This window comes from Phycodurus eques, chromosome 1 (genome assembly GCF_024500275.1).
Source record: "Phycodurus eques isolate BA_2022a chromosome 1, UOR_Pequ_1.1, whole genome shotgun sequence".
Classification (NCBI taxonomy): Eukaryota; Metazoa; Chordata; class Actinopteri; order Syngnathiformes; family Syngnathidae; genus Phycodurus; species Phycodurus eques.
The window spans coordinates 26716772-26739984 of NC_084525.1; the positions used below are offsets into that span (position 1 = coordinate 26716772).

The 23213-nt window shown below is 39.9% G+C and overlaps 1 protein-coding gene across 2 annotated transcripts in view; it reads right to left on the reverse strand.

Annotated features, from left to right (window-relative positions):
• Positions 1 to 23213, reverse strand: part of plxna2 (plexin A2) — a 262874-nt gene that overhangs the window by 49473 nt on the left and 190188 nt on the right. For both annotated transcript variants that reach the window (XM_061685452.1, XM_061685441.1), the window contains 6 exons: positions 22954 to 23153; positions 12194 to 12345; positions 8987 to 9104; positions 8741 to 8877; positions 3956 to 4123; positions 2748 to 2841 (listed from right to left, as the gene is read on the reverse strand). In XM_061685452.1, coding sequence (XP_061541436.1) covers positions 2748 to 2841; positions 3956 to 4123; positions 8741 to 8877; positions 8987 to 9104; positions 12194 to 12345; positions 22954 to 23153 — 869 coding nt within the window. The remainder of the gene's footprint in view (positions 1 to 2747; positions 2842 to 3955; positions 4124 to 8740; positions 8878 to 8986; positions 9105 to 12193; positions 12346 to 22953; positions 23154 to 23213) is intronic.

Here is a 23213-nt window from a genome sequence, read left to right on the forward strand (position 1 = left end):
TTTTTTTGTGGGGACTTTATTGGATCATTTGTGAGTCTGTCACCACATACAGTAGAGTAGCAATATACTGTATGAGAATCACCTGTAGCAGTATACCTGTATTTTAAGTAAGACTGCTTATATTGTCTCAAAAATGCAGCTTTCTTTTTCTTGGAATTTGTATGCTCTACTTCTTTTGTCTTTATCATTTGACATGTTTCCTTTTCCTCTTGTTTTATCCTAAATTTTGCTAGCTTGTGGGCTTACTTATTTACAACTGTATTATGTGACCAAGACAAGGGTTGTGGCATGTCTACCGTGGCACAGGCAGACACCCCTGATTTTCAAAATAAAATGTATTGTGATCAATCAATAGGCAGATGTCCCACAGACCGGTAGCGGTCACCAGTGGTTAGTGCCTGCTGACCTCAATGCAAGCTGAAGCACAGCAGAAGACTACATGCTGAGTGAGGTAATGAAATTCAAAACGTCGATACATTAAATAAAGCACATCCAATTCCTTGTGGTTACCAGCATCATTTTTTCCGATGATACAATACAGTGCAACATAAATGTCCATCAGTGCGCATAAGTAGCGCTGCAGTTTGACACTCGAGAAGCTGCCGTGATTCAATGAACCACTCATTGATGGTGCTGAGACGTCAGTGAACAATGGAACATCAATAAGAACATGTAATGTGCAAGTATTGAGTATCCATTATGATTGATGGCCCATGCTCTCTCTTTAGGAACTCTGTGTATCTGACAATCACTGATAGGATACAATAGCAACCTCTGCCGAAACCTTTGATCAGCCCAGGAAACGTAATGTAGCAAATGCAGTCTTTGAAAATGAATCCTTTTAACTTGAATCAAGATTATGATAAATGATACAAAGCTCTTGCAAAGCCATTTTCTCCACTTGTACTGGTCTCTTTGTGCACAAATGCAGGTGACACCAGTGAGGGGGCAGCAAGGAGGTAATTTAGCGGCTGACAGGTGATCATTTGAGGCCGCCTGACAGACAGCAGCTCGTATTACTAAAGGTATTACTAATGCTGGCCGTCCTCTGGCAACAAAGGGAGAGGCGGCTGCAGGCGCATGAAAGATGTGTTGTGGTAACCTCAGCGTTTAATAGAAGTTCATTCTCCACGTGCGACCAAGACAGCGGAGCTTGCATCTTTTGTGAGCTGGAAGAGATGAACAAATCCCTTTCGAGGCCGAGGATAATGGCAGACACCAAGACGGAGCAATCACATTTTAACTGGCCACACAGGAAGTGTTTATGCGCCATTCCGAATATAAAACAGCACAATTGTAATGTACACACCCATAACATCTCACAAAGGTCTTTAAGGGAAACTGTGGCCTCGTGTAGGCAAACATTGTTGAAATAAAGACTCAAGGCTCAGTTGTGATCTTCCGCACATTTTTTTGTTATTTTAAATCACAGTCAGCAGTATGAAGCAGGACTGCAGATGGAAATGATTGAACAAAGACTTTCAGCATTTGAACCTTTAGATAAACTTGAAACTAACCATACCAGACAATATTTATATCACTACATACATAAAATGTGCATGTGCTCAATCAATTCCTCTTAATGCAACTCACCATGTCTGGAAACGTCCGTTATTCTTCACGCAACTTGTCGCATCAGGAAAATCCCTAAACTTGTAACTATTTCAATAGGATTTTTCTCTTTTTATCCACTCATCAATATGGATTTAATACTGTATGTCTGTTGAAACAATTATTTTTCTAATAGACAATACTTATATCAATACATACTGTATACACAATGTGCATGTTTCCCATCTGTTGAACCAATTCTCAATACAACTCGCTATGTCTATAAACTCCCTTGACTCTTTATGTCAACTATCAACAGATTGACGTTTGATAATGCATTAAAAAAAATGTGCACGCTACCGTTCTGTTTAATCAATTGCTTTTGCAACTCGCCTAGTCTGGTAATGTTCTAAGCCCTTTAACTCACAATATGCCAACAATCATACTTTTACAAAACATTAACTATAAGCAAGAAAAGGGTCTTCTTCTCCAGTCAACATTGATTTGCTAAAAAGTCAAACAAAAAGTGTACGCTTCTATTCATCTGATAAATTCTTATTCATTATTCTTATTCATGCAAATCGCCATGTTTACTTTTACCTTACTTTTCCCCTTTTGACATTTCAAACACACTACCCACTCAATATTTATTCCATAGTACATTACTAAAATGTGCTTGCTAGTGATGATGATGAATCTATTGTCCTAAATGTAAATTGACACCACCACTCTTCCACATTGTACTCCTCAGTTCCAGCCTTCTTATTTTACCCCAGTTGTCCAAGCTCCTTCTCTTCATTCAGAGAGCACTGAGTACAAATTCCATCCTCTTAATTAAAAAAGGGCCCGCAGGACGGATGCTCAAATGCAATTTGTAACGATTTCCCAACGCAGGGATTTTGATTATACGGGGTGTCTTTATGCTGACCAGCGACTTCCCCCTGCACTTAATCTTTCATTGAAACCCATTAGCGGTCCCCTTGACCCCAGTCATGCACACCTCCAACATGCCCCTAACTGCATTTCAGACTGTAATATCCAAGAGTCTGTAAACAGATGGGTAGTGTGCTCACAGCTAAATGCATTATTCAGAAGTAACAGAGAGCTGGACGGGGTGTTTTGGTTGTCTGTGTTATGTTTTCTGAGTCTCAAAGGAAAAAATAGTAAGCCAACCTCGCAATGAAAATGACACTTACATTGACTGACTCTTTGCCGGCATACTTGACCCGGATCCTGGGCTCCTGTATCACATCCAGGTTAGTGCCGGTCACTATCAAGGGGGTGTGGCCACTGAAGAAAACCAGAAATGCACATTTACCCAACATTTAGTCTTAGTTCTTGCTACTGTCATATTGAAATACTTCATTATTAGTCGTCCAAGGTCAAGATCTTCTCAAGACCAATTGTATAGCCATTATTTTATTCTATTTCACCATCCAAAAGTGAAATAATTGAACGTCGCTGATGTCGTACAATTTGGAATTATCCAACTGTTGGTGTCACCACGACGACTTAAACAATATAGGCTCGTTACCGAGGCAGATAAGTCATTTCATTTCCACTCCGACGTTACTTCACTTTTATATCTGTCAGATCGAATGAGAGATGGGGGCATTGTGCAGCAGAGGGTAAGTGTACGCCCTGCAACCGGAGGGTCAGAGGCTCATATCCCGGCCCGAGTGTATGCCATCATTGTGTTCATAAGACACTTAACTCACATTGCCTACGAATGAATGTGGTTGGATGTTTGGTGGTGGTTGGAAGGGCCGTAGGCGCAGAATGGCAGCCACACTTCTATCAAACTGCCCCACTTACACAAGTAGGTGGAACAGGGTCAACAGGTGCGACTGAGGAGTGAATGAATAATTCGTGAACTTGTAAAGCATCTTTGAGTGCCTTGAAAAGCACTATATAAGTGTAATGCATTAGTATTATTATTATTATAGATCAGGATGAACTTCGTTTAAAATGTTTATATAGATCTTATTAGATTTTGTTCACTTGGAGGATGTCTGCCCTCTGTGGGTGATCCTGTTTTTTTTTTTTTTTAATGTATTTTATTTTGTAAGAAATAAAGACTTCCATGAAAGTATAGCTCGCTTGACTTTTTGTGAGAGTTTCTACTGAATTCAGGTGAGAACACAAATTTCATTCCTTTCCTTTTAATTAGTCGTGCATCTGTGGATTGCATTCAGTGAGAGAGATTATCTGCAGACTGTGTGCTGCGGCAGCTCCATCACATCCAAACTAATAGAAAGAAGTAATTGAAAGTGCAGTATTGACTTACGCCTCCTAACGACCGGTTGCTTGGAGGCATATCGTCACAGGACTGAGTTGATGAGAATGCAAATGGATGTAGTGACTTGTATACGGTGTAACCTACAGGTCAGGTGTGTGTTTTTACCTGGCAATACTCCAGTCGGGTTCAATGCGCACAACGGTGGGATCCTCAATGTACTCGAAGGTGAGGCTTTCCCTGATTTGGGAGCGGTCCACGCTCACGCTGATCTGGACCGGGCTGATGCCGGATAGGGAGGGTGAGGAGCAGCACACAATCTCCGTCATTGTTCGACTGCAAGTATAGTGAACAATAAAAAATATTACCATGAATGCTGTAGAAAGCATCGGTATATAGGCCACATCCACTAAATAAGATTAAAAAACAAAACAATGAACGAATAATTGAACGACCTTTGTGTGAAGCCAAGTACAGTAGGTCTACTTCAAGTTATTGTTATTACTGATAAAATAAAGCAAACGTTGAACACTGTTCGCACTATAGCACTGTACTATAGCACCACCTGTTGGATGTGCCATAGAAATGCAGCTGGACAGGCTAATATCAATCATACCTCAAATAAAAAGGAACCTATACAGTCGAACAGTTCACTGGCCGAACAATTCGGCATTCATTTTCTGGAAAAATATTTTTGTATAGCCCTGTGGCTGTAATCATGAATTTTAAATAAGTTAAATATCTGGGATCAGAAATGTGTATTGTGATGTGGAATGGAGTGATAGCCAATCAGGAAGCAAACTGAAGCTCAAGCTGTTGCAAGATTTCAGAAATGGAGAAGCTCGTTGAGTTTAGTGTTTATGTAATGGGTCCTCCAAGTCATTTAACACAAGAGAAATGTGGAGGAGAGCAGTTGGAAAGGAATTCTAGTGATGTTATGCTCAAGCCTGTCAGCTCAAATCCAATTCAACCTATTGAAGTGGAGGTGTGGCGAAACAGTGTTTCGATACGTTGCTTTAACGTGCTGAAAATCACAGGACTGCTACGAATGAAGCCTCGCTATTACAAAAATGAGTCGAGTTGCCTCATACAAAATTTAAACTGGCTGGGCATTTCTATATCTCATTATAAACACTTTAAAATGGGTCAGAATTACTCCCCAAATTCAAATGGCTTATTAGTGCACAGGAGCTTACATAGAGCAACAACACATCTTTAATGTCGCAAATTATCATGTGTCTGATTATTTTTCCTCAAATTTCTTTTAAGGCTGACAACTAAAATTGAACGAGGCACTGGTCGACTATTTAGTGTGGCGGAGGACAAAGGCTTCACAGCCTTTGTGCAAAAGCTTGACCTCTCATTTGTCCTGCCTTCCCGACAGGCTGTAAAATGCACAGTGGAGAAAAAGTACCAAGAAGGCCGCAAAGAACCGAGTCAGTCACCCTGACTGCTGATATAGACATTCATGAACATGGATGCGTATCTTGGGGTCACTTGCAATTACAACAAAAATGGAGCTAGCAAGTGTCTTGCTTGGTGTCATCCAGTCCCACGCAGCAGAGACACACAGCGGAGAATCTAATGGACACATGGACTTAAAGCAGGACCAGTGGGGAAAAAAGGGCATTGTCTGGTAACAGGTTTAAAGAACTCAGTCTTGCAGATTGTTCCATATTTCAGCATTAGTGTTAAATATATTGTAGAAGTTATCATTTATTTGCTTAGCTTGCATTAGTATTATGGACGATTTTGAGAAAGGAAGATGTCTCGCCTTCAAGAAGATGACTGAGCAGGAATCATCCGATAGAAGGGCGCCTTGACCTAGGACGTGGCCGGTGTTGGTCTCATGTTTTCACCTTGAAACCCTCCCCTTAGTGTGTTGTGTTTTATAGCTTAGTATGTTATGTCTTGTAAAACCTCCCTATTTCAAATAAATACAGGAGCGACGGGAGAGATTGTTTAGAGCGTGATGAGAGGCTGTAATCTGAACAATCTCCCATACGCCCTCCTCATGAGCAAAAGAAACCAGCGTCTTCATTCCTTTTGTGTCTATTTTTATCGGTGTTGGGTGAGATAGATCCAACAATTAGTTTGTGATATGAATGAAGTGAATTTGGTGTGTTGCCAAAGGGTTTGTTTGGTGTCATTTTGAGTTCAAATATCAACAAGGAAGTAAATTGTTTGAGATTTATCTCGTTTGTCTTTCTCCCATGATTTACAGTCCAGCATTCCATTAATAGTGTTACTTAAATAATTTCTGTACAGTGATGGTGACAGACTCTGGAACAAATAATTTCTATTTCCAGTGCATGGGGAAAGAAAATGTAAATCCAAACAAATTAGAGGCTAACCAGCATCATGGATTGTGTTGTAGAATGTAAATAACTATGCTAAGGGTTTTGAAGGAGGTAATGTTTTAATGAATGTGAGTTGATGTATTTTTATCTTTCCCATTACGTCCCAAGCATAAGGCTGAAGAAATAATCTTTATTTTTCTACTACTTGACCATTTTCCACAAAACTTTTGTCTACTTTTGTTAATAGTTTGGTTTTGATTTTAGCCAAAGAACAACATTAAAATTGGTCATAAGTAGTTTATATATGAAAAAATAAAAAATAAATGAACATCACAAATAAAAACATAACCACCATAGAATTTCCACTTGTTTTAATAGTTAGGACTTGGCCTTCATCCTTATCCATGTCATGACAATTACAATTACAATTACGACATTCCAGCCTTTCAAAGGATGCATTACAGTATAGTTCTGATTACAGTATACAGGAAGTCCTCGATTTACGAACGAGTTCCGTTCCTACGCTGGCGACGTAACCCGAATTTCCGGCTAAGTCGGATTTCACCGTTAAAGTCCAAATTTACGTCAAAATACTTTTTATGAAGAAACTAAAATACATTAAAATAAAAAAATAAGATGCTGTACTTACCATTACTGCTGAGAGGTGGATGGATGGAGAAAAAGGAGGGGAGGGTTGCTGAGGAAGCATGTGCAGGTTCTACTGGCCTACGTTGATTCTGATCCTCGATCCATAACGTAAGTAATCGTTCCATCTCGGCAAGGATCGAAGAATGTTGCATCGTGATCACTGTATCCCTCATAGGGGCGAAACCCTTTACGTGCGCTAAAATACGGGCTTTGTCCTTAATAATGGTCGCCACGGTCGACCGACTGAAGCCTAAGTCTTTACCGATGTTCGTCGTTGTCTCTCCTTTCTCCGATCTTTTTATGATGTTAAGCTTCGTTTCCATGGTAATTTTCTTTTGGCTGGACCAGCATCGCTAGAAGACCCAGCTTTCTTCTTTGGGGCCATAATGTGAAAAAAGGAGGGCGAAAAAGGCAAAGACACAGACACGCACTATGCACTAGCTAAGCAGAAACACTATGGTACTGGGGACAAAATGGCGGACGAGGCACGGACGTCATAAAGTCGAAACGTCGTAGGTCAAGTACGTCGTAACTTGAGGACTTCCTGTACTGTATACAAATGACCACATGTATTATTGTATCGTATCTACTTTGTCAACAATTGACCCCTCATTCCATGAATTCACTTCCTTTCTAGTCCAAGCTCATTAACAGCATCTACTGTACCTCCCATGGCAGGTATACAGGGAAGAAACACAATCCAGTAATTAGGCCTGTATCTCATTAAAAGCTGAATTGGCTCTTCAACCTTACTTTATAGCCGTCAGACTATAGTAGAAGGGCTTAAAATAGCTGCCCAAAAGATGGAAAAGGAGAAGGAGGGCATGTGGGAAAATCCAGCACAGCGAAGAAAGAGTGAGTGAAAAAGGTTTGAATAAAAACAGGTGCACAATGTTTTCACGATACAAGTTATTCTTATCCAACTGGTGAAGTAATTTAGGTCATTAAGGCCATACTAAAATTTACAGAGGAAAGAGATAAAGAGGAAAGTAGCAAATATTCAATTTTAGTTACAGTATTAGAACTAATCCCATTGTAGTAGGGCACACATTAACTCGTAAATACAGTTTTTACATTACAATTCTGTCAGCCACCACCTACTGCATTTAGTATTATCATTACTTGGTGTTGGAATTAAATACAGACCAGATTTTTACTTTCTGTTTGGCTCGCTACGATTTGGGCAGTAGATTTGTTGGGCCAGAATGACAATTGCCCTCTGTAACGTTAAACGACATTAGCTTGTTGATCTGATTGGTAGCCGATCACAAACTTGACTAAATTGGATAATTAGAAAAGAAAAAGTAAAAAAATAAATCAATAATAAATCACCTTTATGTCCATCCCGCTATGGTTTTGTGTCAATCTTTCTCTTGCCATGGCCATTGAGGATTCTTGATGTTCATTGTTTTATGTGCTAGAAAATGCTAGAAAAAGCTCCAGGAAAACCTCCAAGATTGAACACAATTAATTACAGGCCTCACGCTGGTCGACCTTTCACGTGTTTACATTTCAAAACACGTTCTCCTAAAATTAGTCCAACTTAACAAAACCCCAAAATGACAATGCACATTGTGACGCAAGGGTCTTACTGCTTTGAATGTGAGTTTGCTTACTTCCTCACGTTTCTATTTTTTGAAGCTGCTCCTTTTTGAATAGGTGTCTCAAAAAAACAACAAAAAAAACACAAAAAGGCAACTACAAAGCAAAACAAAAGTATAGAATTCACCTTGCCAAATAAGCTGATGTCATGCATGATGGTGGTCAAACGCTGAAGTGTTGCGCAATTTTTACAAGAAATTGCTGTTGAAAAACTGGTTGAGTTCTGAAATGTACGACTTCAATGGCATTGACTTTATATGTTCCAATGTAAACCGGACCAGGACCCAGAAGGACCAAGGACCAGGAAGAATCCAACATCCAAAACAATGTATGGGCAATCGGTCAGTCTTGACCTCAGCCAATAAACAATTCTACGTACTAGCATCATAACAGTGGGACCCACCTGAAGAACTCACACGTCTGGTTTCCAAACTGAACACTGACGCTGCTGCCAGCACCAAGGTTTTCGCCCATGATTGTGACTTTGGTGCCGCCGGATTCTGGACCTCTGCTGGGTGACACACCTGTGATTGTAGGTGTCTCCAAAACACAAAATATTGAGATAAGTCAATCAGTCAAGAAAATAGGTGGATGATGACTGGCTGGCTTGCTGGATGGATAGATGTATTCTATTGGGTTTAAAGTGTACCACAAAGGAGTAGACTTGACTGGATCGAGCTCTGAGTTCGGGTCTGCAGTCCCCGACACAAAGCTGGACTGGACCAGGTTGACTGTCCGCAGGGGCAACATCCATCTCGCACACAATCCTACAAAAAAAAAAAAAAAAAAAAATATCTTCAAATATTAGTGTTTTAAAAACTTGCAATGTCGATCAATAATGTAAAAACAGAAGAATAAGCAGCCGAAAATATTTTAGGCGATTCAAGTGATATACATCAACCAGTCATTACATAATGACCACTTGCACAATATACAGTATACTGTATGAAATATGTTGCCTTTTCAAAGATAATAACTTGAACGGAGAGTTATGAATTCAACATTGTTTATTATGATCACTGTAGTTTTAGTGGTTTATGACCATACTGCCTCGTCCTGACACTGTCCCTAAAAATTCTCTCACATACTGTAATTGAGGCAAACAAAATATAAGACACAGCTCTCATTATGGCGTAGTACAGTTTTACACCACTGCAAGCTACAACCACGATAATAAAAACTATTCTTAAATTAATGCATCCCAAACATCCATCCATCCATTTTCTGAGCCGCTTCTCCTCACTAGGGCCGCGGGCGTGCTGGAGCCTATCCCAGCTGTCATCGGGCAGGAGGTGGGGTACACCCTGAACTGGTTGCCAGCCAATCGCAGGGCACATACAAACAAACAACCATTCACACTCACAGTCATGCCTACGGGCAATTTAGAGTCTCCAATTAATGCATGTTTTTGGGATGTGGGAGGAAACCGGAGTGCCCGGAGAAAACCCACGCAGGCACGGGGAGAACATGCAAACTCCACACAGGCGGGGCCGGGGATTGAACCCGGGGCCTCAGAACTGTGAGGCTGACGCTCTAACCAGTCGTCCACCGTGTCGCCCATCCCTAACATGTCAGTCAAAATCAATTAAGTTCCTCACTTCAAAGTGTAGAATTTGCTTTTCATGCAAGATTTAACTGCATACAAATGTTTCAAACAGGCTCCTCAATATCTGAATGGTCCAGGGATGATAAACCTCACAATTCTATTTTTTTCTAACAAGGGTTTGGCAATTTAGAAGGTCAAAATTTGAAATTAAAACATTTCCGTCATGACATTCTTGAGAACAGCAACAAAACAGATGAAGTCTGGTGAGTGAGTTGAGACCAAAAGCAACAAAAATGAGATAAGGACATGATACTGAAGGTAAAAGTCCACATCCAGTTCAAATAATCATAAAATCTCCCTGAGACTGGAAATTAGTACAGTACATTGTCTGCCCCCCCATACATACATACATATTTTAGTCAATTAATTCTGCCCATATAAATCCTGATGCATGCTAATATGAGGTCCCTGATGCAAAAAGATCCTATTCTCCTTCTTGGGGCAGAAGTAGGCCAAGTTAACTATTCGGGTTAAAGGCTCTACTAAGATCCTTGACTGTGGTAGCCTGCATGTGCATGTCCACGTGCAAGTCCATGTGCTCTTTTTCTTCATCTTTATTTCAGGGCAGGAATGAAAAACATTACTCTTTTTTTCTCCATGTGCTTGTAGTAAGTGTCATCAGGACTGGTGCATTGTACTCTAATCTACCGAAGGTTGTGTGTTACATAATTTATCATTTCCGCAAAGGAGCCTCTCGTCCGAAATCATCTGAGATAGGCGCCAGCACACCCGCGACCATAGTGAGGATAAGCGGTTCATAGAATAGATATAATAATAATATATTTTCATTGACTTGGGTTTGTCTGTTTGCTTGAGGAAAACTTTGTTAGTTATTGATTATAATGGGGAGGTACTTTTGCAGGACGTCACAGTGGACGACTGGTTAGCACATCTGCCTCAAAGTTCTGAAGTCTCGGGTTACAATCAGGCCTCCCTGTGCGGAGTTTGCACGTTCTCCCCGTGCCTATGTGGGGTTTCCCTGAGTACGCCTACTCCAGTTTCACATTCCAAAAACATGCATGGTAGGTTAATTGAAGACTCTAAATTGTCCGTAGGTGTGAATGAGAGTGTGAATGGTTGTTTGTCTTTCTGCGCCCTGTGATTTGCTGGCGACAAGTTCAGGGTGTACCCCGCCTCTCACCCAGTCAGCCAGGGTAGAATCTATCTGAGTGAGGATAAGCGGCATGGAAAATGGATGGATAGATGGAGGTACTTTTGTATTCATTTTTTTATTTTATTTTTTAAACACTTGTCCTGTTCGACTGTTAGGTCAATCAGAATGGAGAATCTGTATTCCTTTTATGCCGAAACAGTTGTACTGTGCCACAGTGGAGTTTTTATACTGCCACTGTGGTTCTTAGTATTCCGATGGATATTTATTGAAAAAAAAAGGAAGAGACAGTGAGAAGATAATTAAATAATACAGGAAGGAAAGTACACAAACAATGTAAGATGAAGATACTGTAAGATAGATAAGCAAAATAAATCATTACATGCATAGTACAATGACACATTACATTCAAGTATTGTATGGAGCAGTAGGGACAGGACTGTACAGGACAGGGGCAGGAGGGGAAGCATGCAGGACAGGGGTCGTGGACCTGGCTGTACAACTGAAGTGTGGGGGGAGTGGCTATATAAGTTTGAAACATCTATAGACTGTGAGTGCAAGTAGGGGGATACTCAGGAGGTTTGCATAGTTATAAGAGTTATTTATACCAATGAACTCCACACCAAACAAATAAGCGCCAGGGGTGTGTGTCCACGGACACATGCAGGTGAGTTAACACTGTCTCACATGCACAATAACCGTCAGAAGTGAAAACAAGTGAAAAAGGCTGGGGGATTGGGGTGGGAGTGGGGGGGTTATAGGCGCATGAGCCATGTTTGAAGGATAACCGGACGGGGTTGAACAAGAGCTGTGCGTAGTGTGAGCAAACTAAACACAGGCAGCTGCTATGTGATTGTTGCTAAATAGATGAGCTGCAGAGAGAAAGAGCAGGGCGGTATATCGGTGTCCAGCACCGAGCAGGGGGAGCAGAGACCCCACGGCCAAAGGGTTTTGGACCGGTTCCAATCAGGCTATGTACATTATGCATGCGTGGTGCAAGAAGTCAACCTTTGGCATTTTTGCCTGGAATGCATGTCCAAATCCAAAGGGTTTAGCTGCACATATTGTATGTGCAGCAAAGTAAGTTATGAGCAAAGTGATGTAACAATCTTACATACAGTATAACCCAAAGGACTTACTGTTCAGCAATGATGTAACCGTCTTGCACAGGAGCACACCTTACTCCGGCCACCTCCACATTGCTGACCACATCTGAGAAGGAAAGACCGAGGTTGGTGCCATGGATAGTCACCCGTGTGCCTCCTTCGGGGGGTCCGGCCACCGGGGTCAACTTTAGAAGGCAGAAGACAGCAAAAAATCAGGGTAAAAAAATAAACAACAACAATAAAATTATGAGGTTTCTCTCAGTTAATTAGTTGTGAAAGTCAAGGCTAGCAAGGCCCACTCTGATTGCTGAAACGCTATCAGAAAAACTGCCCTACAGTACATTTTCATCCAAATTTTAATATTTGTTCCATGAAAATGTATTCATTTATTCCCAACAGTCTATTGCTTCACTTCGTAGCATTTCCCTCGGCTGCACTGCTTTCAGTTTGTGTATGTTAGATTTTCTTCACCATTGAGATTTCAACCTATTTGTGCTGTCATTTCAATCTACTCTGCCAAGGGCCTTCAAAATCAGTAGTTCTGGCAGATGTAACGTAAACTGCAGAAGATATAAAAAGTGCAAACACCCCTGTTGAAAGGCCAGGCTTTAGTGAAATAAAAAAAAAGGAGACCAAGATAAAGCTCTTCAAAACTTTTTCCACCAGTAAAGTGGCTTATAAACTACACTTCTCAGTTGATTTAAAAAAAAAAAAACGTTTCTAGAGGGGAAGCAAACATTAACAAGTGAGTTAATGTGGTGGCACAAGAGTGCACACTCCTACAACTGGGGATGTGGCTGGAAGTAAGGAAGGAAAATGACCCAGAACCATGATGATGCTTCCACCATGCAGAGGTGGGTAGAGTAGCTAAATATTGTACTCAAGTAAAAGTATTGTTACAGTAGAAATATATGACTCAAGTCAAAGTAAAAAGTAGTCCTCAAAATAACTACTTCAGTAAGAGTGAGAAAGTACTGAAGTACTGAGTAAATGAGTAACCGCTGATTGATGTATTTTTAAAATCAGAGCATGAAGGTCAACTAAAATAATAATAATTAAATAAAATATGCATGTAAAAATGCAGATATTGCTGAACAATACCCATCCATCCATTTTCCGTACCACTTATCCTCACTTAAACTAAAACATAATAAAGAGAATATTTATAAAATAACCAGTTAAGGCAAATTCAGCGAGAAGAAATTGTCTTATATTATTTTTTTCCACTCGTTAAACAGCACAATAGGCTCACCAGGCAGAGATTACAAAAACAGGAACAAGGCTGCAGTGGATATAAAAAGTCTACACACCCCTGTTCAAATGCCAGGTTTTTGTGATGTAAAAGCATTTCGACCAAAATAAATAATTTCAAACTTTTTCCACCATTAATGCGACCTAGAATTTGCACAACTCAATTGATTTATTTTTGTGTCCTTTTGAAAGGAGGAGGTGAAAATCAACAACTGAAATGTTCTTGTATGTGAGTGACTTGGCCCGGTCTTCTTCTTGGCCCGGTCACCATTGTAAAAGAGTCGACAGGCCCACCTGCCTGTTTTAACTGGTGTTTTACATGGTTAGTTGCACAAGTGTGTGCACACTCTCTCAAAACTGGCATACGACTGTGTTCAGAATTAACCAATCACATTCAAACTCTTGTCACAGGGCCTTACAGAAACATGCTTTTCTTTATTAACTACAATAGCTGAACGAAGAAGCTGTTTGTTGACCAGATTTATTGAAAAAGTATGGGCTTTTTACTAGATCTGTTTTATGGTACTTGCACTTCAACTGTAGTGTGTGTGTGTGTGTGTGTGTGTGCGTGTGCAAGCAAGCAATAGAGCGAGAGATTTATTTTTTCCAATATGAGTCACTGTGATTGGCCCGCGAAGCCCAATAGATTTTATGTGTGAACATGTGACTTTCCTGTGTCGTCTGATTGGTGAACTGGAGTCAAATAACACTGCTGTTATGCTACATTGGTGCAACGGTGCCACTGCGGAAGTCGAAATCAAAGGTTTAGAAATAGATTGAGCACCCAATAATTGATCAAGAAAAGTAGCTAGCAGCATTTAGATCATTTTAGCAGCATTTTAGCATCATTTTTGTTTCTTCTTAACATAAATACTCAAGTAAAAGTAAAAAGTAGGATTCATTAAAACTACTCTGACAATTGATCCAAATGAAACCATATTTCAACTTTTAGGCCGTAATTCCCAAAGGTACGTTTGGCGCGAACACAACACGACTCATCACCAAAAGAACACCATACATACAGTGAAGCATGGTGGTGCCAACATCATTCTTTGTTTTATTTATTTGTTTGTTTGTCAGCTGGAACTGGGGCCTTAGTCAAAGTGGAGGGAGTTGTGAACAGTTCAAAATACCAGTCAGTTAGCACAAAACATTCAGGTTTCAATGAGAAAAAAAAAATGCGAGGAAAAACCTACTACAACAGCTCTAATTTATTTGGAGTTAATCAGAAGCACTTAAAATGAGGCTAGGTGTGTAATGACTCCCACTTAACATGAGTTTGAATGTGACTGTTTAATTTAACAACCACATCCCCAATTGTAAGAGGATATGCACACGTCCAACCACATTTTCTCATTTTTTATTTATTTTTTTTACTTTCCCTCTCGAAAAAAGGTCATCTTAATGGTGACAAAAGTTTTGAAATTATTTATCTTGGCAATTAAACAGAAACGTGTAGACTTATTTTTATAGCCATTGTACATTAGCAACTGTTATTAACTGTTGTACGAATTATTTCTTTAACTAATCAAATTCCAAATTTGCCACAGAGAGTCAGCTAGCTGACCCAAAATAATGGAAGCATTTTTTCATCTTCTGATTAGTTGGTTCCATTACCAAACAGTGTCTGAAGCGATCTGCATCAAACTTATTATAATTAACAAAAATGAATGAAATAACTACAACTAAAACTGAAAACAATATTTTCGGAAATGAAAGAAAATAAAAATGATAAGTGAAACTACATTTTACATTTACAAAAACAAATGTCTGTTTTCATCTTTGTCAGTTAATTTCAGATATAAGCTCTCGGGGTTAATTTTAAATGTATTTATTTCGGTACAGCCGTACGGAACAGGGACTGTCGATAGTCGTTTGGGAATTGTAGTTCTTTTACTGTATGTCGGCAAGACATACAGTATGTAAGTTAAACATATAAAAACATATTTTGAAAAAGGCCATAATACAGCTCATTTCTCGTGAACGGTTTTACTGTACGTTGTGATGCATCAACTCTAACCTGAGAAGCAGTATTACTGTATGCACTGCACTTATTACACTTTGAATTCTCTGGGTTGTCATACATTTGTGGATGGGTGTTCATATGTTAGTAAGTTAATATATTTTTCCTTCTTTCATTAAAATGGTATTTTTACATGGTAAAAATTTCAGTTTTAACATTGGTAACATTTCAGTTTTACATGGTAAAAATACCATTTTGCTGCATAGTATACTGTATTCCAGGATACTTGGTGTTCTGGGAACATACAGTGAATATACCGTGACCGGAAATTCAACAAAACTGAATAACCTTTTGTAGACCTCCACCGAGGCCAAACACTGACAATTTGGCTCAACACCAATCAAAACGTACTTTTGTCTGAATTAATAGTGCGGTGGTTCCATCTGCTGATTTCCCCATGGATTTCATGCTGAATGACTGCGTGAATGTGTGTGTGAATGGATGTGACTGTCCCTTTGTGTCCTGACTTCCAGGGTGAAGTCATCTTTTGGTCCATAGTCAGGCTCTATCTTTCACCTGATCCCAAACAGGATAAAGAGTATCCAAAATGGATAGATGAAAGGATAGATGGGTGGAAAATATCCAACAATGTCCTTGCGATGTTAATCTGCATTTTTCCCCAGATCAGCACCAACATGTAAATAGTTATTCTGTGACTCATGGCCCTCCTCTCCACAGTTTTATGGAAACCACTTAAGTTCCAAAACTGTTTTTTGCGTAAGCTTACTCAGAAAAATATATAAATAAATAAATAAAACAGATAATAAATTAGCCAAAGGGTGAAACATGATCTTCTTGGCAGGGGTAATCAGTTGGTGGTTGCATCTAAAAGCTGCTAAATGCACATATTGCCATGGATGATTGAATACATTTCAATGTACAAAAGGCGCACTGACTACCGGTACCTCCTTAAAACTACAATATGGGTGCCTAAAATGACCTAGTCATGGAGTACAACAGAGCAAATCTGGCCATCGTCTAACGCTTTGTTTCCCAAACTTTGTTGAGCTAACGTACACAATTTTTCCCACTTTTGATTCGAAATAATCTCACAGAACCCCACCAAACAAAAATGTCATAAAATGTGGATACACCGCTTAACTGCCATCTACTGAAAGAGCTTTTTAACTGTTCTGCCTGTCACTATACATTGCTGGCGTTGATAGATAAACAAATATACATTATTTTGAGTAAATAATTTCTATGATACACATGATGATCTCTGTTTGGCAAGCACTAGTCTAACAGGAGGGACAGCTTTGGGGAAAAGGGGTCAGGATAAAAATTAAGGGGTGGTTTTACACAATATCAAATGGCTAAAAACTACCAACTTGAACATTTGCTAACATAGCAATAGTTTTTTGTGGAGACTGAAAACAATCGAAAACAGATCTCTGCAGATGTGGATGTTTTTTTTTTTTTTTTTTAAATGACAGCCTTTTCATCCACACACTAAAAAAGGTGGTCTGTGGAAGCAGAAAACTTGTGCATAGAAGTTCAGCGTAGGAATGCAAATACTTCCAAAACAACAATGGCTGACCATCAGAACAAGTGACTGCACTGATTACACACTTTTGTTCAGTGTGAACGTGAGATTGTTTTGATCTATCCCAAAAGGATCCTATGCCAAAAGTCAAACGGGGGAACACTTTCCTTGGGTGTTGTCATGTAAACTCACCCTAAATGAAGTCGAAGAATGAGTCTCCGAGTGGCGTGCAGCAGAGTATAGAAGCAAGAGGAACAATCAATATGGAACTACCCACCATGCAAGATGAGAGGAAGAAAACCAACAGTCTGTTGTACCCGCTTACAGGGCCGCAAAGTGGCACTTGAAAACCCTCCCACCTGTACTCACTGGGGATTGCGGCGTCCCTGTGGGACAGCGGCATTGTAATCTAGAGCCTGTGGACATTAATTGTTCTGGATGCAAAGTAAGTGTGTCACTGCACCGCCTAAGGGGTCTGAGTACATATAAATCTTTTAGCACTGTTTGGGCATTCAGAGTATGTTGGTGGGGGGCCTTGGACTGATGGGGGATGCCATAATGGATAAATATATCCATGCCAGGAAATGGCAGCTATTTGAGTAGGCTTAAAAGATAGTTACATAAGCAATAGGGGAAGAAAAATCTCATAGCGTCACAATAGAGACTAAATAGTGGATTGGGGAGGAGGCCGTTGGTATGAGAGGCATTAGGAATGCGTATCATAACTCATTTCTTTTCTCATAAACAATTTGGTCAGAAATTAGCCAATTGATCAATGTAATCTTTGCTTCAAGGAAGTTGTAAAATTGCCAAATCTTTGCGCAATGGAGCCCTAATAGGTTGCAATAATAAATAATCTAAATAGATTCAGGCCCAACTAGTTTCCAGTCTAAACTGTTTGCTGTATGAATTGGGTGACAATTTTGAAAAAAAACTAATTATTGTTTATTATCTAGTAAGTGCTTATTATATCGTGCAATGTTTAGCAAGGAGTTTGTTTAATTGCTCAGTCAGTTGTTAAATAAAGAGGTTATTGTGGAAAACAATGTCCTTAGTATTTTCAGGGAATTTCTCTCATCTGTCCAAAGTGGCAATACAAACCAAAAAACAGGCCAGGGGGAAAGAATGGAACCTTCAGTGGGGCCAGCTAATCAGAAGAGAAAGTACAAAGACACTATCGTGAAGATGGTTTGTACAGTGGTACAAATCATATTAGTGCTATGGTACAAATCATTAGTCCTATTGCAATGACCTGCTTTTACATGTTTTTCTTTGCAGACCCAAACACGACCCTTCATCCAGCAGTGTCAATGTTTGACTTTTTAAAGTCTTATTGCACATGCAGGCACACTCTGGCCACCCTAACCTTCAATTCCTATCCAGAACAGCCACGTCACGCTCCCTGCATGATCCATTTAAGAAGCAGAGCTGTTGCCCGCCTATATTACCACACTGTCAATATAGGGTAATTCCCAGCAAACAGCCAGTCAACTTGCACGTTGTACAAACTAGCTCTCACTGTGGAGCTTTCTTCCTCTATCTCGCTCCGGCTTAGAGGATCAGAACTCTGTCCACTTAACACCACCACTTCCTTTAATACTTTTTAGATTTTGCAAGCTATCACAGCAGGATTTAAGATTGAAGTGATGACCTAAACTGCGCAGCGAGGCAGCCTAATTTGAGGTAAAGAAACTTTCAGGAACATAATTAGGCCCATTCGAGGGGATAATCTGTTTGTTTCAGCAAAATAAAGGCAGCGAAGAAGTACAAAAATGACCACCGAAGCGCCATCGGATGTCCATCAGGGTGCTTCAGGATGAACTAACGGTGGGGAAAGTTATGCTGAGGCAGGCGAGACGTCACTAAATACTTAGAGCGAAAAGCAATAATGCACAACCCCAACGGCCTGCAGGGTTTTTGCGCACAACAACAGTAGCTGACTGAGATCAGCTGTGTTCAGTGCTATAAGAAAGCAAAAAAGAAAAAATCTTCAATCAAATCAGGATGGATCCCACTGCAATTATTTCAGAATATAACATTAAGATATAATGTATCTGCTCAAGCCAAGGCCAAAGCCGTAAAATCACGAAAGAACACATGTGATGTAGTTAGGGTTGTCCATTTACTCTATTGAGTTTAAAATTACACTACTTGGGATTAGATCTCACTTCTCTGATCAAAATGTCAATCAAATAGTGCAAGATTTCCGCCTACAAAGTGTTTCCTGTTGTACAGTGAAACCTCTATGCACTGCAGTTGGTAACCTTGTGGAAGCTTGCCAAAAAGAAGTATCATCACAATTTTAATACCCTAAGTTATTACAATATAACAACATACATTTTGTTCCATATTGAGCTGCTTGGTATAACCAAGTCTACACGTTTTAGTTAACAGGCCCTCCCAGAATCAAAAAGGTGAGGAGTTTCTTTTTGCCACCAGTGATTGACAGTCCCACCTGTCGGTTGTGTACTGTAAACACCTTGTGAAGAAGTGAGACGGTTTTGTCTTTCCTGAGGCAATATTTGTATTCAGTGCAAGGCCAAGACGTCTATTTGCTGTAGCTATAAAGTGTAAAAAGTCGTCACAGAGTCATCTTCCATCAAAAGCCCATCAAAATTCATTTGATGTTGTTTTCCTATGCGACTCGCCGCATTGCCTTCATATTAATGGCCTGTGGTGGGAGGTGCCAGAGTACTTAATAGAAACATTAATTATTCAAAAGACTTATCTCGTGGTCGGCACATCTACTAATGTCCTCGTATGTATACAAATTAGCTCATGGTGGGGAGCTTTGGTGCATGCAATCTAAATCAAATGTAATCATACATTCAATACACTAGAGGGACGTTTGCCCCTTAAAGAAATTGAAATCACAGCGAGAAAAAGAGGGGAGGGACTTGTCGGAAGCGATGAACGCGAGACGCGAGATGTAAAGCTGTGTCAGAAGTGAAGACAAAGCAGACACAAGGCTCTTTACTCTCAACCCATTCAAACTCCCATAGACCTTCTGCTACCTTTGCCAAATTTGCTGAGCCAAACCACATTGTCTCAGTGAATGTGAAGGACTTTCATGGCGTTATCTAGAACAACGAGTCATAATTTATGTTGTTACAGTGCAAGATCTAACAGTCTGTTCAGGGACGCTGGTGGACCTCCAGTTGCTGGGACAGTGATAGATAAATAAATAAGTAAATAAGTAAGTACGTAAGTAAGTAAATAAATAAATAAATAATCTCTTTCAGGGTCAAACTGCTGTTGTAAAAACAGCTCAGTTAAATAATCAGCTAAATATACTGAATTTAAACAAAACTATGGAGACATCTGTGCATTTGCAGGAGCCTTTGAGACTTGGGGGCCGGCTTTGCTGCGCCTTGCATAGGAATACTTTGATGTTGTTCGGTTTTATTATCGGTGTCCTTTGCTGATGCTGATTAGTCACAACAGTGCACGCTGCTATGCCTTGAAAACACACAATGATATTTTCTCCTTTTAGTTTCGTTTCTTTTTAGTTGCCAATCTCAAATAGTGATCCTAAAACTCGATTAGAGCTATACAGAGCGACTTAGTTTCTTCAAATATGGTCTGTACAATCTGTATCTTGACTACATCTAGTATTAGTATCTATACAAATCCTGACGAGTTTTCGAAATTAGGACTTAGTGGGTGGTCTTGTCTGTTTTAAACGTTAAAATTGTACAGTAAACTGTAAGTTGTAAAGTAACTGTAAAGTTGTACTGTAACAGGTTGAGCATAAACAGATAAAAGACGGCCTTTGTTTCTGTTCGTCTTTTTTTTTTTGTCTTATCTAGCCTAAATACAGAAAATTCATTTAACCATGTCATTTACATCAATGTTTAATTGCACTTATATGGAAAGAAAATGGTCCAGTATATGATTCTATATAGGAGTAAAGGGGTGTGTTAAACCTCAATGCACTGGTGTGTAACCAAACATATTCAAAGGGTCGGACCTCCTGATTGCTCAGTGAATGTAACCCACTCACGAAAGGATCAGACAGAGCAGGGATGCACTTATGGGATAACAAACGTTCTAGGTAATGACCCTGTAGCGCATCTAACTTGTGTCTTGGGTTGCTGCATGTTTGGAGTCATTATTGCACCTCAACGTTGTGATAAAGCAGTACAAAAAGCCTGTTAGTAAGCTACTCAACACTGATCAATGTTGCTATAAAGAGAAAAGCTGATAGTCAACCATCAGTATTTGCTGGGTTTAGGACCAAGACCCACCACGAATAGTAAGAATTCGCAAATAGTAGACACACTCCTAAAAATTTTAATAATTACAAATATTAAACATTTTAAACCCTAAAAATATTAATGATAATGCCTGCTCAATGGATCCAGTGATGCTTAACAATAACTCAAAGGGGGAGTTACAATGTTAGGTATATGTTAGGAGCGCCATGCTCGTGGTATAGAATGGGAAATAGTAAATGGTATTTTTATGTGTTGCGAAGTGGTAGGAAACCGGATTGCCCGGAGAAAACCCACCCAGGCACGGGAGAACATGCAAACTCCACACAGGCGGGGCCGGGATTTGAACCCAGGTCCTCAGAACTGTGAGGCAGACATGCTAACCAGTCGTGCACCGTGCCGGCTGCGTAATAAAATAGGTTTGTTGTCGTGAGCTAACAAGCAAGCCTGCAAACTAACAAGCCAGCGAGTTGAGCTAAACAGGTGACTCCACCACGGCAATGTCGTTTAAAACATCAGCGCTTCGCTCCGCGTCGTTGTGTGTGTTAGTCCCCAATTAACACAAAAGGCAAGGCTGGATTTGAACCCCGGTCCCCAGAACTGTGTCGACTGCGTAATAAAATAGGTCGGTAAAATAGGTTATATAAAGAAAGGTTGTTTGAGTTTTCATTTTATGACTCAATTTACTGAAGACAAAGTTACTTTCAAAGAGTTTAGGTAACCTTGAAAAATGACAAAGCACATGAAAATCTATGAAAAAATATCAAACAGTATGTCTGAGGTGCTATCACTTATAATGGAAGAGTTTTGTTTTAGAGGATTAAAAAAAAAAATGAAGTCTCAGTTCATGAGAAGTTTGGAACATTGTATGGAGATTACATTTGAACTGAGCTACATAAAGGATAAGAATATTGGATCAATTGCGATCCTTGTTTTGAGAGCAATGATCAATCAATCTTGTCAGCAAAGATGCTTCATGTTGCTCCCAGACTTGGTTGGTATGCAAACTGGGTTACAGGATTTTTTATATTTATTACAGTAGGTCACTGATTCTGTCTTAGTGATCATCAAATGCGCAGGCATTTTTTTTGGTGAAAGGGCTTTTTGGTTGATGTTTGTAGCAAATTTGTGGCTTCATCATCAGTTATGTACAACCCCAATTCCAAAGAAGTTGGGACGTTGTTTTAAATATAAAAACAGAATACACTGATTTGCAAATCATGTTCAACCTATATTTAATTGAATCCACTACCAAGACAAGATATTTAATGTTCAAACTGATAAACGTTATTGTTTTTAGCAAATAATCATTAACTTAGAATTTTATGGCTGCAACACGACAGGTGAGGGCAAGTTGAGGAATGCTCATCAAAAACCTGTTTGGAACATCCCACAGGTGAACAGGCTAATTGGGAACAGGTGGGTGCACAACGTCCAATCTTCATTGGAATTGGGGTTGTACACAATTCTACACAAACAACACACCTACAATAATCCAAACCACGGGGAAAGTTTGGAGGTGATGTACATAGACCATTAAAAATTCTAAACAATGTGAAGTAATGTGGAGTTTACCTGCCTTTTGAACTCAAACTAAATATGAAATGCTTCAGAAAATGTTTGTTCACTTTTGTATTGTCACTACCCGATGTTGTCTGTATTGCAGGTAGTTACTCGCGTTTTGGGCACGTGTACATGCATGTTGTCTCAAGTGTTCAGTAAATGTAAATATACAATAGTGATATCCAATATGGGTCACAGTACAGCAGATGAGAGGCACGGCGATGGAATTTGGCATTAAAACATGCAGTGTACTGACCTCAGTGATGCGTGGGTTAGTGCACTTGACGTTTTTGCTGGACAGGTTCAGCCAGCGGGTGGTGTAGGGGTTGATGGGAGGGCAGTGTCGACGCAGGGTGCACTTCCCCTCTCCGCTGCACCAGCCACACTGGAACTTCCTGTCGGCCTTCAGACACACACCGCAGCTGTCCCGCTGGGCTGCGCACTTGTACAAGTGCACTGGGAAGTACAGAAAAAGGGAGACACGACTCTAAACACACACAGAGCACACACATTTTG